General features: G+C 34.0%; 1 protein-coding gene across 1 annotated transcript in view; it reads right to left on the bottom strand.

Annotated features, from left to right (window-relative positions):
• Window positions 1–14,936, bottom strand: part of LOC117123843 (collagen alpha-2(IX) chain-like) — a 31,004-nt gene that overhangs the window by 5,738 nt on the left and 10,330 nt on the right. The window contains exons 6-25 of the mRNA XM_033269868.1: window positions 14,292–14,339; window positions 10,846–11,035; window positions 10,319–10,417; window positions 9,554–9,604; window positions 9,072–9,152; window positions 6,899–6,925; window positions 6,631–6,666; window positions 6,516–6,551; window positions 6,285–6,350; window positions 5,685–5,753; window positions 5,340–5,393; window positions 4,785–4,883; window positions 4,219–4,272; window positions 3,744–3,788; window positions 3,234–3,287; window positions 2,406–2,459; window positions 1,144–1,197; window positions 605–658; window positions 394–447; window positions 46–99 (exon numbers count right to left, since the gene is read on the bottom strand). Coding sequence (XP_033125759.1) covers window positions 46–99; window positions 394–447; window positions 605–658; window positions 1,144–1,197; window positions 2,406–2,459; window positions 3,234–3,287; window positions 3,744–3,788; window positions 4,219–4,272; window positions 4,785–4,883; window positions 5,340–5,393; window positions 5,685–5,753; window positions 6,285–6,350; window positions 6,516–6,551; window positions 6,631–6,666; window positions 6,899–6,925; window positions 9,072–9,152; window positions 9,554–9,604; window positions 10,319–10,417; window positions 10,846–11,035; window positions 14,292–14,339 — 1,279 coding nt within the window. The remainder of the gene's footprint in view (window positions 1–45; window positions 100–393; window positions 448–604; window positions 659–1,143; window positions 1,198–2,405; window positions 2,460–3,233; window positions 3,288–3,743; window positions 3,789–4,218; window positions 4,273–4,784; window positions 4,884–5,339; window positions 5,394–5,684; window positions 5,754–6,284; window positions 6,351–6,515; window positions 6,552–6,630; window positions 6,667–6,898; window positions 6,926–9,071; window positions 9,153–9,553; window positions 9,605–10,318; window positions 10,418–10,845; window positions 11,036–14,291; window positions 14,340–14,936) is intronic.

Raw genomic sequence — 14,936 nt, forward strand, 5'->3', positions numbered from 1 at the left:
TATATATATATATATATATATATATATATATATATATAAACATACCCTATCGCCTTTAGCTCCTGCTACTCCGGGTGGACCAGTTGGTCCATCGCTTCCCTGAAAAAAAATATTTATGAAAAAATATCATTTTAGGCATACTTAACATATTAAAAAAAATACGAATATAAGTTCGATGTAAAAAGAAAACATTGTTGAAGTGTTAATAATAGGCATCATAGATTGATATTTCTATTGCTGATGTAGTGCACTTTAGACTGTTACATACACACGATGCATTACTTATATAACACACAAAGTTAATAGAATTAGATGAAACTCCATATTGTAAATTTAAAATTTGAATTATTATATGTCGTCATAAATAAGCATAGGTTAGACATATCCGTATACCTGTAAGCCACGTTCACCACGGCTACCCTGTTCGCCTCGAGGCCCTTGAAGGCCCTAAAGACAAAAATAAAATACAGTATTTTAACCAACAAGTTATAATAAATATGTGACATTGCATGTTGAAGATATTGAGACGAACCTATTTCGTACATGCAATATTAATATAATTAATTATTGTAAACTATTTTCAGTAAAAATATACAATTCTTACTTGTGGTCCTGGAGGTCCAGGTTGCCCTTGAGGTCCAGGGGCTCCAACTGGTCCCTATAAAAAAAAAAGATTGAAAAAAAAATTCTAAATCTCCAATGAAATAATGATATCAAATTATGATAATATATTTTATGATCGATAGAGTTACCCCCCCCCCCGCAAGCACTATACTATGCTTTTAAAATGTTTTAGCATAGCTTACAAAGACGTCCCAAGGTCCCAAGTTTCTTGTGAGTCCTGGGAATCCCACCGGAAATAGGCACGGTCTCATCATGGAGGAATAACATTTTATTCTTCTATGGTCTCCGTACTCTCAGAAACTAACCCATCTTCACAAATTAATGATGTCTGCATGTCATGCGTCACTGTGTACAATCTTTTTTGTTTTTATATGGTTTTTTTTAATCTAAGATATTTTCCCACGAAAGCCAGCTGAGCCAAGCAGCGGATCCAAGAATAAACCCGCCTGCATTTCTGAATAGGCCTATCTACTTTATTACAATATTGACTAGTTTCAAAAGTTAAAATATGTATTTTACCGCTTCTCCTTTATCACCACGAGATCCTCTTACTCCTTGTACTCCTGCCGGTCCCTTGATTTAAGAAAATGAAATACTTTCCATAAAATTCACAAACGTTATTATTATTATTATTATTAAAAAGTATTCTAAAAGGTAATACATTTACGAAATCAATTATAAAATGAATATAATGTGATAAGGCATTATAACAATACAAGATACAAGATATTTTTTTGTGTCCAAAATAACACGCCAATTGGATACAGTAATGAAATAACAATAAAAAGTAAAGGTAGGCCAGTATTCATTACTAAACGCAAGGGTGAGCTGTTAGCCCGTAGTAATAAGTCTCGGCATTGTGTGGTACGATGGCCAGTTCCTCTCCATACCGCTGTTTTCCTCCCCAGTATTGAACGCGGTGGTACCGTACCATTTATACTCCTGGGTTCATGGAGAGAGACAAACGTAGGTAAAGTGTCTTGTCCAAAAACACGAGCGAAATGCACAGCAAATGTTCGAACCCCTGATTTCTAGGTTGAGAGGCCAAAGTGCAACCGCTGCGCCAACCTCTCCCGCCAAGAAAATAGGAATTAGAGTGATAAAAACTATTATTTAAAAAAAAAGATTAATGTCAGTAACTGTTTATTAAAATCTATGTTTTCTATGAATACTGTATACCGGTGTACATGTGTACATGGAGATCTGAATAAATTGCCGCCTCATTGGATATCGTGCGGGTATTATTTGTGTTCAGCTCCGAAACCTAGAAATACCGGGATGGTGTCCTGCGGGGATAGTTTTTTACCAAAAGTAGTTAAGTGTTGCTTAAGATAGTTAACAAGCGTAGCTTAAGTTAGTGAGGTCTGTCCTGGGCACGATACTAAGCCCCATCCAGTCGGGGCGTCGGCGACTAATCCGACAACCTCTCTCAGATGTGTCTTAGTGGCTGCTGAGGTGAGGGTGCCATGGTCATCGAGCAGCATGAAAAAGCTACAGCTGAACAAAGGGCAGATGAGGTCTTCAGAGTCAACGGCCAACCATAACTTAGTTTAAGGAATAGGAGTATATTTTGCCACATATTATTTTGATATTTATATCTTTAAACTTATTTTCATTGTGATGCGCACAGAGGTCATGACAATACGCGCCTTCTGATTCCACCAATATTATTATTATTATTATTATTATTATTATTATTATTCTGCACGTTAATATCGTGTAATATAATGAAACATGAAACACAGATATACTATAATTAAAAATTAAGTGAAATAACTTACCCTCAAGCCACCCTGTCCTTGCTCACCCTGTGAACCTCTTGGTCCACGGTCACCCTGAAAGTGTATTTTTATGTGCTTATTCAAAGAAACATCATGAACATAACCATCAGCAATGATTTTATAGAAAATCTATTATCTATTCCCAATTGACTCTTTATCAAGCAACAACTACAATTGTATGTTGTGTTTGTACGTAGGATGGTAAATAACTCAAACAATTTTGCAGGTGTGTGCTGCTAGACATATAGGGTAACTTTATATTGCCCAAATTTTACATCTGTTATTATTATTTTCTTACACTGAAAAAAAAATTATGGAGTATAATGTTATTACCTGTAACAAATTTCAGAATACTTAAGTAGGCTATATTAACCACATGCATGATGATGGATTTGTAAATAGTACCGTACTCTTTGCACATGCCCTTGCAAACAAATGTATTTTTCCAGAAAAAAAAATATTATTGATGATTGATTTTAATCATAGAGAGTAAGTTAATTATTCTTCTGCCAAAATCCATAGATAATTTTGTTAATATTATTTACATTTACGTCAGTTACATGCAAAAAAACTACACAAGCCTTCTGTAAAGGTTGGTAGTGTAAGAGTGCGGTGACAGAACACAGTCACCAACTCATAAGTTTACCTATTCACTTGCAACGCCCATAATGTAAATGGAACCAACGGTGCGCTATAGAAAGAGGAAAACAATGTTCTCCATGAATCAGAGAACAAACTGTGACTACACACTTCAAGTCAATTGATATAACGCTTATATTCTGCCATCGCACTCCAATTAGAACTAACAAATACGAAACAAAATGTTACCTTTGGACCTCTTTCACCTACAGCTCCTTCATTACCCATTGGGCCTGGATCACCCTGACAAAATGAATAATTATTCCATTTGTTAAAGATTAAGAAAACGCTAAGTACAAGAAAGCGGTATAGATTGGTACATCATTTGATTCCATTTTCTTACATACATTATATATATATATATATATACATATATATATATATATATATATATATATAGCAATATGTTTGCATATCAATAGTGTGACGTCATACTAAGAATTTTTAGTCTATTGGCGCTTGGAATCACCACGCTTATTATCTTGTGCCCTATTTGTAGGGATTTGTAGAAAAATAGCGGAAGTTTATACTATATTATATACATCAACTAGTTAATCATCATCAATATTATCATCATTATTATTATTCTAAATTCTATTATTATTATTAATATTATTATTATTATTATATCATTTCGATAACAATATCATATAAGCTTTAGGCCTATCACTTGCGCAAACTTATATGTAAATTACAAACCTGTGGGCCTTGTGGACCTGGATAACCTCTTGGGCCAGCAACACCCTTTAAAAAAAAAAGTATAACAAATAATATGATTAATCAAATATTTAAGCATGAACAATCCTTGTAATTCATTATATATACTTACTATGTAGCAAATATTGTGCTACTGTAAAGAGTAAATTTAATGATATTTTGTAAAATATTGTACATAGAGCTATTGTGAAAGCATACAGGCAAGTAACTATTTACGCCAATTTCTATATAATAATAATACAAAACAGCTCATTTACTATAGGGTACCTGTGCTTCAGTATAGACCTAAATTGATCATATACTGTAACAATCATAGGATAATTACCCCGTGGTGGACAGTTAACATAAATATTATCAGTATAGTTACAGAGGACTAACAAACTATAATGTAACTTAAACTTAGTTACTTTAATTATTGCAATTAATAATAATAATGCAGACCAATGATAAAACTTACGGTCAGAACTCCATCCGAGTTTTCTGCTAGCGCAGCCAATGCATCTGGTCCAATCTATTTCAATACAATTAAGAACAATTGATTATAAGGGTTCCGGCCCGTTGCCACCCGATTATATATATTTAGAAGTAAAGTATTTGGGATGGAACGTATACGGGCAAAACACCATTCCTTCTAGAAGAGATTATGCAACGCGCGGGTAAAAGATCAGTATATTTTAAATATCAATGAGCATATTTAATAATAATTTATAAATAATAATTCAAAGCATTTAAATGCATGACATACTAACCCATTCATCATCATAGGACACTAGGCTATCTATCTATAAATTGTAAAAATCTTTTTTACAACGAAGCACGAGATTCCATTAAAAACCTACCGTATAATGAGACAATATGTTACATGGGTTATGCTTTCTAAGATTGAATATTAAAGCGGTCTCGAGAATTAGAAGGGTATCGAAGAGGAGGGTTAACTGCATCCAAGTACTGTATATCAAAAGTGAACAACATGATTGTTTTAAGATGTTCACACTTTTAAAATATATTTTTTACAAAACTTACTACACTTCCTGGAGGTCCCGGTGGTCCTTGTCTCCCTTCTGCCCCTGGTAATCCCGCTGGCCCTCTGGATCCTACTGGTCCAGGTGTGCCCGGTTTACCCTTAAAAAGATAAATAGCAAATATATGCAAAATCTATGTCATCTTAAATAAATACACAGATTAACATTAACATTAATAATTGACTTACAACATAATACTAATACGTATTATAAGTCAATCGTGACGTCATCACTGTAACTCCCAATGTTATTTTCCTATCCCTAACAGTGCTCTAATTTTTAATTAATGCATGGCTTGCTTTATCTTAGCTTAGATTAATGCATTCAAAAAATTCCTTTGGGCCTTGCAGGCCCTCAGGATATTTTTTCTTGCATTAATCTTACTAACCTTTGTTAATAATTTTCACATAATGTAAGCTAAGCAAGTATTCTAATTGCTTATTATTTCCACAAGTAATTGGTTTCAAAAAAAGCTGTTTGTAATTTATAAGATCCATTCATAGATTTTTCTGGATTTTACTAAATTTGCATTTATATAAGTAATTTTCCTTCCTACTGGTATTCCTGGTTTTCCTTCTGCTCCTTGAATTCCTTGATCTCCTCTTGCACCCTATATAGAATAAATACCGTAATAAACATGTTTAAATCAATATATTATTCCATAAGTATGCAAGTACAATTTAATATAATAAAAGACTTCAATACAATAAAAATGGATCAACTAGTAGTCTAAGGCCAGCTTAAAATTTTCGCCTTGATGCCACTGAGGAGATGTGAGAATGCGAAGGAGCATTCCACAAGAAATAAGCAATGAAATATAAATGCCTGTATACTCAATGATGCGTGTTGGGAGGATTAGCCAAAATATAATCATACAATACAGAATGTTGGTTGATCTTACCGGCAATCCGTTCAATCCCGGAAGACCAATGGGTCCCATGTCACCTTTCAACCCAGTTTGGATCAGTTCCTTTAATTAAGAAAAATCTTGAAATTAATTTTCATTTTGATTACTGTAATTCATCTCAAATCACCTAATTATATTTAACTGTTCTCTATCCCTCTTTATTTATAATAATAATAATAATAATAATAATAATAATAATAATAATAATAATAACAATAATAATAATAATAATAATAATAATAGGCCTGATAGTGATTGATAATAGTTAATGTATCAATAATGATGGTAATGATGATAATTTTGATAATGATGATGCGAATGATGCATGATGATGATGATGAAAAACAATAAAAGTGAATAGTGACCCAAATACATTCTATTAGAAAAAACTATACACCAGATCACTATGACCTCAACAGATTTATTTCAAATTGGTAATTAATAATAATAATATTAATAATAATAATAATAATAATAATAAACAAATCTATGAGGCTGCCATAATACTTACTTACGTACAAATTGTCTAAAATAGTAGAAGTGACAGAAATACTACGAAAATAATGACAACAAATGCATGTATAAATATCTTACGTCAATAGTTGGGAGAACACCTGGGGCTCCTGGTTGTCCTGGGGCGCCGGGTGGACCAGCTTCACCCTGTAAAGTATGATAAAACACATGTTAACCTAAGTAAGACAATAAAATGACAATAGAACACTAACTCTCAGCATCGGTAATGTAAATATTATGCCTTTAACGAGATTCTAAAAGGTTGTGTACGTTAAAACAATTTTCATTAATTTCTTCTAATTTCTAATTTACCTTTTCTCCATCAACACCATTAATTCCGTCATAACCCCTAGATGTGTATAAGAGACAGTATATACACACTCTGCAGAAGTTTGTGTTGCCAAAACTAGTTAATGTTAAATGTTACCGTATCTCCTCTGACTCCAGGTGCTCCAGCTGGACCCTTTCACAGAGAAATGAAAAAAAAAACCCGGAAATAAATTACTTATAAGCATCAAGTTGTTCCATTATATAATATGATTATATAATGGAACAACTTGATGTTCCATTATATAATTATATAATATGATTATCAGCAACAACGGACTACTACTGATCAACCGATCGTATAATATCTATCGTCATCTATATATTAAGAAACTTAACTTTAACAAATTTTAAAATGATATACTTACCCTTGGTCCTCTGGAACCTTGTGGGCCCTGTTAAGAAATAACAAATAACAATGATAACAACAGTTCCAACAATTCCAACAACAGTTCCAACAATTAATGTTAGCACTAATATTTACGTTCTTTATTTTTTAATAGTTCATCCTTTATTCATCTTTAAAAATGTATAATGATACAAGGATTAAAATACTAAGAATATACAATTTCAGTATAAGAAAAAAAATAATAAGATAAATTTAAAAAAAACAAGGCTCTAGGTTACAGTTTTAAAGACATTAAACTATACAAGAGGGAGAAGAAAAAAATGAAATAAAAGGGGGAAAAGCTATTAAAAAAGAAGCAAGCGCTCTTAAAAAACAATTAGACCCAGGCCCAATGTTAAAGATTTCATTAAAAAGGACTAGAGAGCTCATCAACAGGTGTAAGTCACCTCATCTCCCAGGTTGGGCTCTATTTGGAATTCCAGATAATATAACTGGATATGAGGGCTGATTCACTAAGCTTTCTGAGTACCATCTTGGTTTTGCTGATTTTAAAAAAGCTTTTAAGGCGCTGGGCGTTTTCATTAGTAATGAGCCCTCTTGACCCAATTTCGACGCAAAACAGTTTGCTACAGTAACATTTTGATTGGAGATCATTAATGAGATGGTCATATTTCTCAGATTTATGAATATGAGCTTTAACAATATTGGGTTAAAAAGGTACACTTAACTCAAAGATATCAATATTTTTGTCAAACCTATTGACCAAAACGATATCTGGCTTAAGGTTAGTACAAAGTATATCGGGTGGAATGGTTCCTCCAGCAATAGAAAGACCCTCAACGTCCTCAGAGACCTTCCCCGCCAGCCGACATTCACTGATGAATGCCAACAAGCGGTGGATGATCGAATTGTGACGCCATGTAAATCTACCCTGATCCAGATACACTTTGCACGATGAGTTAAGGACGTGATTCAAAGTCGCTCTATTACCACAGTGTTTGCAGATATCGGTAGTACGTTTACCCCAGGTTTTAAGGTCACTCATTGTAGGCAAGAAATCGATTGAGGCTCGAACCGCGAAGCTGAGGACTTTCCGTGGCATATCGTAGATGACCGATCGCCATGTTAAGTCGCATGATTCAAGTTCAATTAATTTAAGAACTTCACCATGCTTAACAAGGGGTTTGATATAATCGGACCATAATTTCTTACGATCTTCAAGAACTGCGTGTTGATGACTGCTTTGATTTGAGACCATTGCTTAGGAGAGTCCTCAGCTTCTGGGTTTGCGGGTGATAGGTACAATTCCCATTGCTTCGAACCATTTCTTGCCATTTTCCGAACCCACGTACTCTCTCTAGTCAATTTGCACTTCGGTGCATGGATTACCCGACAGTCAGCTTTCAGAATACATCGAGCGTAGGCAAGACTATGAGACTCCAAGTTAATATCGGAGATCCGAGGGATGGTAAGGTCATCAGGACTGTGGATGAACGCAGGGGTTGCCCCCGTAATAGAAATTCCCAGACAAGTTTTCAGTGCATTAGTGTTAATGTGGTCGAGTTGCTGAAGCTGACAGTCGGATAACTCATGGACAGTAAGAAGGTATCTTAATGAAGGCAAAGCATATTGTATTAAGTTTAAATTTGTTCCTAACTAGTGACAGATTGATATTATTAATAATTCTAATTAGTTTGTCTATAATAAAATCCAGAGTATCCTTAGTTTTTCCACTAAAGTATATCAAACGTCCAAGGAATTTCTCAGGAGCATCTTTTAGGGTTTTTAATTTAGTGTCTCTTAGAGAGAAAACACATTCGTCGAGTTTACCGCTTCTAACTGAAAGGCTTTTACACTTCACTGATTTAAGCTTAAGTCCTATAAATTGGGTTATATTAGAAACATTATTCGTCAGTGATTGATGTTTTCGTCGTCCGCAAATGGCAGAGTAATATACCTATTATTAACAAAATCAATAGACCTTCGGTAGGCCTACACCATGTGTAAACATTGTTATTATTATTATTATTATTATTATTATTATTATTATTATTATTATTATTATTATTATTATTATTATTATTATTTATTTACAGTATTTTATATCATTGTATGCGTTTTTTGTAATAAATACATTCAAAACATATAATAAACTTTATTAGGCACGTGTAATTAAGGTGACTATTACTCACGGGGGTGCCAGATAAACCTGGGTCGCCTCTTTCACCCGATGGGCCTGTTGGTCCTCTGAAACCTTGTGCACCAGGAGGCCCCTAAATGAAGTCAAAATATTGATGTTAAACATACGTTATTGAATATTATTACTGATTGAAAGTACCACCGTTCATTGGAGAATCTTAGTTCAGGAATTGAGGGAAGTCAACAGGAATCAGTCACTTGTTTAGGAAATCTATGTCACTGATACAAAATGATTATCAAAAGAATATGAATCATATTTATGTAGTAAGATGAATGTTCCCCAACTACGCTCGACATTCATCACCACACAGACCAGCTCCTCAACAGACCGTCTCACATCCATATAATTTCTGGGCCCCATTTGCTGAACCTCGATTAGCTGACGAGAACTGAAGTCCCAACATAGATCAGAGGGAAAATGGAGATTAGGTCTTCATCATTATCAAAATATATGCACTAATAGAAGAAGACTTACCGGTGGACCAGCCGGACATTGGTCAGGACACGGCTCATCACTTTGCTCTACCTACAAAGATATCAATCAATATTCAGTATATGTCGAACTTAAAGTAGCCCTACCAACGGATAGACCAAATACTGTAAGTAGTATTAATATTCTACTAATTAAAACGTCACAGCCAACTACGTATACTCAGGTAGACATGTTAGTTGTCATTGCACGGTAGCTAGGTTTACAGTTAACTACTCAAATGATTTTGATTTCTCAAAATTGAGATGTAAAATTGAGGACAGGAACCAACAGATTCTAAGATAGGGAGTGCGAATGCGATATAAACAAATGACTACTGTAAAACTTTTAGAAAGACATCATAAACTAAATGACTGAATATAAAACAATGCCAAGTCTATTACTACTGCATACAAAACACAGCATTCCAGTAAATAACTGTCTCTAATTCATCATCTAATTAAAATATTTAGCCTAAAATACTACAAATTCTAAAACAGGGAATGATAATACATTACACTATAACAACATTTTACCGTATGGCGTTGTAAATTCATCACAAACTACAACAATAGTGAGAATGCCATTGCTGCTACTACTACTACTACTACTACTACTACTACTACTACTACTGTGAATAAACACAGCATTCTACTAAATAAACCTTAGATATTCAACTATTTATGAGTCAGTTATCTTGAAGGTATATTAAGTTTATACCTCCAACTACATCATTAACTACAGAAAGTAATCTAAAGTTAGAAAACACACAGTTAGAATCTTGTCTACCAGTTCGTTGCAGTTGTCTCGTCCTCCTACTCCTGGGTGAAACTTCGGGTTGCAATGCATCATCATCCATTGAAGCAACAACTAAAAAAAACACATCATTTAATATGTTTTGTTTAAAATGTCCATCAGTGGCGTAACAAAAGGCCCGAGGCCCATGACTAAGGCTTTCACGTGCCTTCAACCCTGGCGGCGGGGTTCCGGTAGAGCACAGTGGGGCGTATTTAATTTTTGTTTACACGTTATTCTTTCTCAAAGTTCGGCACTGTCGATTTGGGGCAAACAATTCTGATGAAAATCCCAGGCCCTATTAAGGTCTTTAGCCAGTGAAAGCTCATAGCTGTTACGCCACTATATTAATAATATTTAAAAAAATGTTATTTATTTAAAAAAAAAAACATATGTGCTGGCTTATTAATTCATTGTATATTATGCAATACTATAAGAAATATTATCTTTATACAAAATAATGAACTTATAATCAAATTTATAATAGCATAATTAGTATATACCTCCACTTGTTCCTCGTCTTCAGTATTCTTGCCAATACTGACTGATCCACTGACGTCACTGTTCAATGTGCCCTCGTAACTGCCTTTAGCGATAGATATACAATCTACGTACACTGTAATGGCCTTTTCTCGCTCGTCCACACTCAGGTGTAACTTGTGCCATTTAAAGTCGAATAAATCAGCAATATCCCTACCAAACCAACAATCAAGTGTTCATATCAGATACTTTAACAATTTAATGTCAATATACGCTTACCGCAATACTTGGTGGGTCCCAGCAAGAACAACACGTTATTACAAATTTCGTGAACGTTGTTGTCAGGTTATGTCAGAAAAAATGTTAACACAACACAACGCTGCAGCAACGTTTCCAATGTTATTTAGTAGAAAATTACGTTACGAATTATGGTTCTACATAAAAAAAAACCAAACTGCACAGTTTTCATAGCGTAAAATAAGCTTGGACAGGTATTATCGTTATGAACTTCAGTTAGGTCTTATAACTTCACTTTAAACAACTAACACACTGCAATAAACAGTTAATAAAGTATTCGAACCATATTATCGGGATCTTTGATTTTAGTTTCATTATAAAATGATTATCACAAAGGTTTGTAATTTAATATGCCAAATACCAATTGTGTTCATTAATGAAAAAATAATTGTTGAGAATTGTTTTTAATTACAGGCCTACAGTTATAATATTATCCACTCCTCTACAACTGAAAAGCTTAGTATTAATGTATTATCACCTTCCAATAAATATAACGTGAAAAAAGGAAGTAACCTCGGGAACCAACTAAAGGAAAGGGTTTGATTAGGGAAATTAGTTATCGTATATAGTTACATGGCATAGCGGGAAAAGGATGCCAGTTAGTATATATTCATTAATTATTGGTATTCCAAGTAAATAATATTTTATATTCCTCTTATATAAGATTATACTTCAATCCAATTAGCGATAAAACTAATAATTATATCAAAAAAGGAAGTAAAGGTATACAGCAGGTACCCAAAAAGCGAGTTGTTAGGATCATGTAAATATAATAACTTTAACAGACTTTCACATTAGTCAAAACATGCTCAGGATAACTCATTATACAAAGAATTTAATTAAATGAAGGTACAACAACGATGAACCTGCACAGCAATTGTCACAGTTAAAAGTTTCCTTCCTTCTTCTGTCCCATACGGGTCTGACTGGATTGCTGTTCCAGATTATTCTCTTTGCTGTCTTATAGACGGAGATTAAGTCCGAGTGTGGCATAACTGCACACTATATAGCTTGGGGCTGACCTCATGATTCCAGGTGCAACCATAAGAATTGTTCAATTGATGTAGTTCCCCGTCAAACCCCAATCTCAGAAGCTGCTCTTAATTGTACCATGTAGACCACATGTGTTAACAAAGTCATGATTGAATTAATCGACAGTAGTATGGTGAATACATTCGGATCTGTTATGTTAGCAGGGGACTTTGTAAATTATCAGGACTGACGAGTCCACTGACTCAGGTGACCGAGCTGCACTTTCTCCTACTCCTTCTGATGGAATCCAACAAATAGTAAAAAAACCAACAAAGGTGAATAAATCCTCGACCTTATTATTATTGATCTACTCTCATGCCTAAATAATATGCAGAATATTGATGATGATGATGATGATGATGATGATGATGATACCTACAACGAATTAAACATATTATATCCATACCGACGATAAACAAACTTAAATATAACTTCAACATCAAAGCAAATCTCTGACAGAAAGCTAAGAACAATACAAAATACACACATGTAAATGTCCAACTGATTTTCACCCTCTATTTCTACCCCCTCCATTTAAAATGCGTCATGCCACTCCAAGCACATCTATGCCCACTCATGCACTCTCTCCGTTCGATACAGAGAACTCTTCATAGGAGCTTCACCAGATTTGGAACTGTCTTCCAGATACTGTATTCAGTGTTATATCGATTGCAGAAATGCATGGTTTCGAACTGTCGAGTACATAGGCTATGTTCTCACACGGCTGCTAACGGTTAACAGGATCCGGATCCTGCTAACCGTTAGCTGCCGTGCGTCCATACGAGAAAATCCCGATTCGGTTACCAAAAATATAATGATCGAATCACTGGCCAAAAAGAAATTTGAAATTATAAACACGTACGTGTGATTGGCTGATGATAAAAACGCGCTCAACTTGCTAACCGATAGCGCTTGCTAACCGTTAGCGGTATCCGGATACTGCTAACGGTTAGCGCTAACCGATCGGGTGTTCTCACGCAGGTGCTAACGGTTAGCTCCCGATCCGGATACTAGGGCTCTCGTGAGAACTAAGCTACAATTACCTACTAAAGTATTCAAGTTAAGTAAACAGTATATCAGAAACACAAACAAGCACAGCAAACTACTGGAGAACAACATTACCTTTATACTGATTTTTGTTTATAGTTTGTTTCCCAGCGAACTATTGATCCATTGAGATAATTTGCACCTGATACCAGTATTATTTGGAAGTGTACATACTTTATATATAGATATATCATTTACGAAAGTTATATAGGCCTGCATTGTTCTCTGTATAAGAATCACACCAAATCATAATTGTATATGACACCGACACCGTTTAAGTCGTACTATATCTGCACCTGAATGCATTGTATTTGTTTTTTTTAATGATTTTACTATTCATTAAAGGTTTAAAGAAATGTTAAATGGTTAAATGTCTGTCATCGTTTGTTATTTCAACAACTACCATAACAATGTTGGGTGGATTATTAAAGCTATGTATGATCTTGGTTTTGTAGTCTGTAATTTGAAGATGGGAAAACCTCCTTTCTTATTATAACTTCAGTCTGTATTAGTGTTCAATAGTTGGGAGGAATTACAACTATTTGAATAGCCTGCCTGCACTTGTTTACGAATTGATAGTACAGAACATTCGTTGTTATAATATTAATTCAAACGTTTGTAAACGCATTTTACAGTTATTTGTGCCTGTAATTAAAAAAAAAACAACACTCGGAATACAGGCTTAAATATTGGATATATATAGCATGCACCTAGGCTATTTTTCAAGATATGGTTAATATGAAGTTTTATTTTGCAGTTATGTATGATAAATTACAAGGAACATTTACTTTACAAAAAAGCATTGAAATATTGTGACTATTTTTTTTAATTTGGCTATATATTTAGATTATTATATTAGGTATATGTACCGTATTAATAAATATACTACTTTCGTAACCAGAACAAATATCAAAACTTTAATAACATTTTTAAGGTCTAAATATGTCACAATCTGTGTTGAAAAAAAAACACAATCACTCATTAACAACCTTATAAATATGTTCATTGATATAATGATAATATATAAGAAGCAAGATGCATCATTAAAGCAGGGGGAGGGGTTCCGGTAATTGGAATAACCTGTAGCACTTACGCCTCGTGGACAATTTTCTCTTGTCGGGAAGTCTCAGCCCTTTTACTACTGTAAATAGATGTCACATATGTCGTCAACAAACGTATCAGTTCATTTCGTTTTTTATTTGTGCTATAATCTCAATATAAAGTTATATTCTTACATTGACAAAACATAATATGCCTGATAACCTCACAATAAACACGTCATTTGCACTTACAATCTTCTGGAGTAAAAGAAGTGTAAAGTAATATGCATTACGAAATTCAAGGTTTAGAAATACACTATGGATATTCTTCCGACATGTAAGATAGCAAGACTGAAGTGTAAGGTTAGGCTCAAGCCAACTCCACCAATCAACACCTCGGATTAAAGTAAGGTTGTCGGAACAATATTCACGGCCTTAGAAATATCCATGAATTCGTTTATTAAGAGTTATTTTGTCTGTATGGTGTACTGCACACCTCAATACATTCTTGGTAAGGAGGACTGCACATTACACATACACAATTTGATTCTATCACAGTGAAGTTTACAAAAACATGTTTAAAATAATAAGACGTGTCACCAGTTATTAGTAGATTTAAAGTTCGTATAAAAATATGTTTACATTTTTTTAGTATTAATTTCATTGCGTAATAGTTTGATGTTTGATGATTTGAGGGG

This window comes from Anneissia japonica, unplaced genomic scaffold, assembly GCF_011630105.1.
Source record: "Anneissia japonica isolate Jap-2015-1 unplaced genomic scaffold, ASM1163010v1 scaffold287706_len398110_cov188, whole genome shotgun sequence".
Classification (NCBI taxonomy): Eukaryota; Metazoa; Echinodermata; class Crinoidea; order Comatulida; family Comatulidae; genus Anneissia; species Anneissia japonica.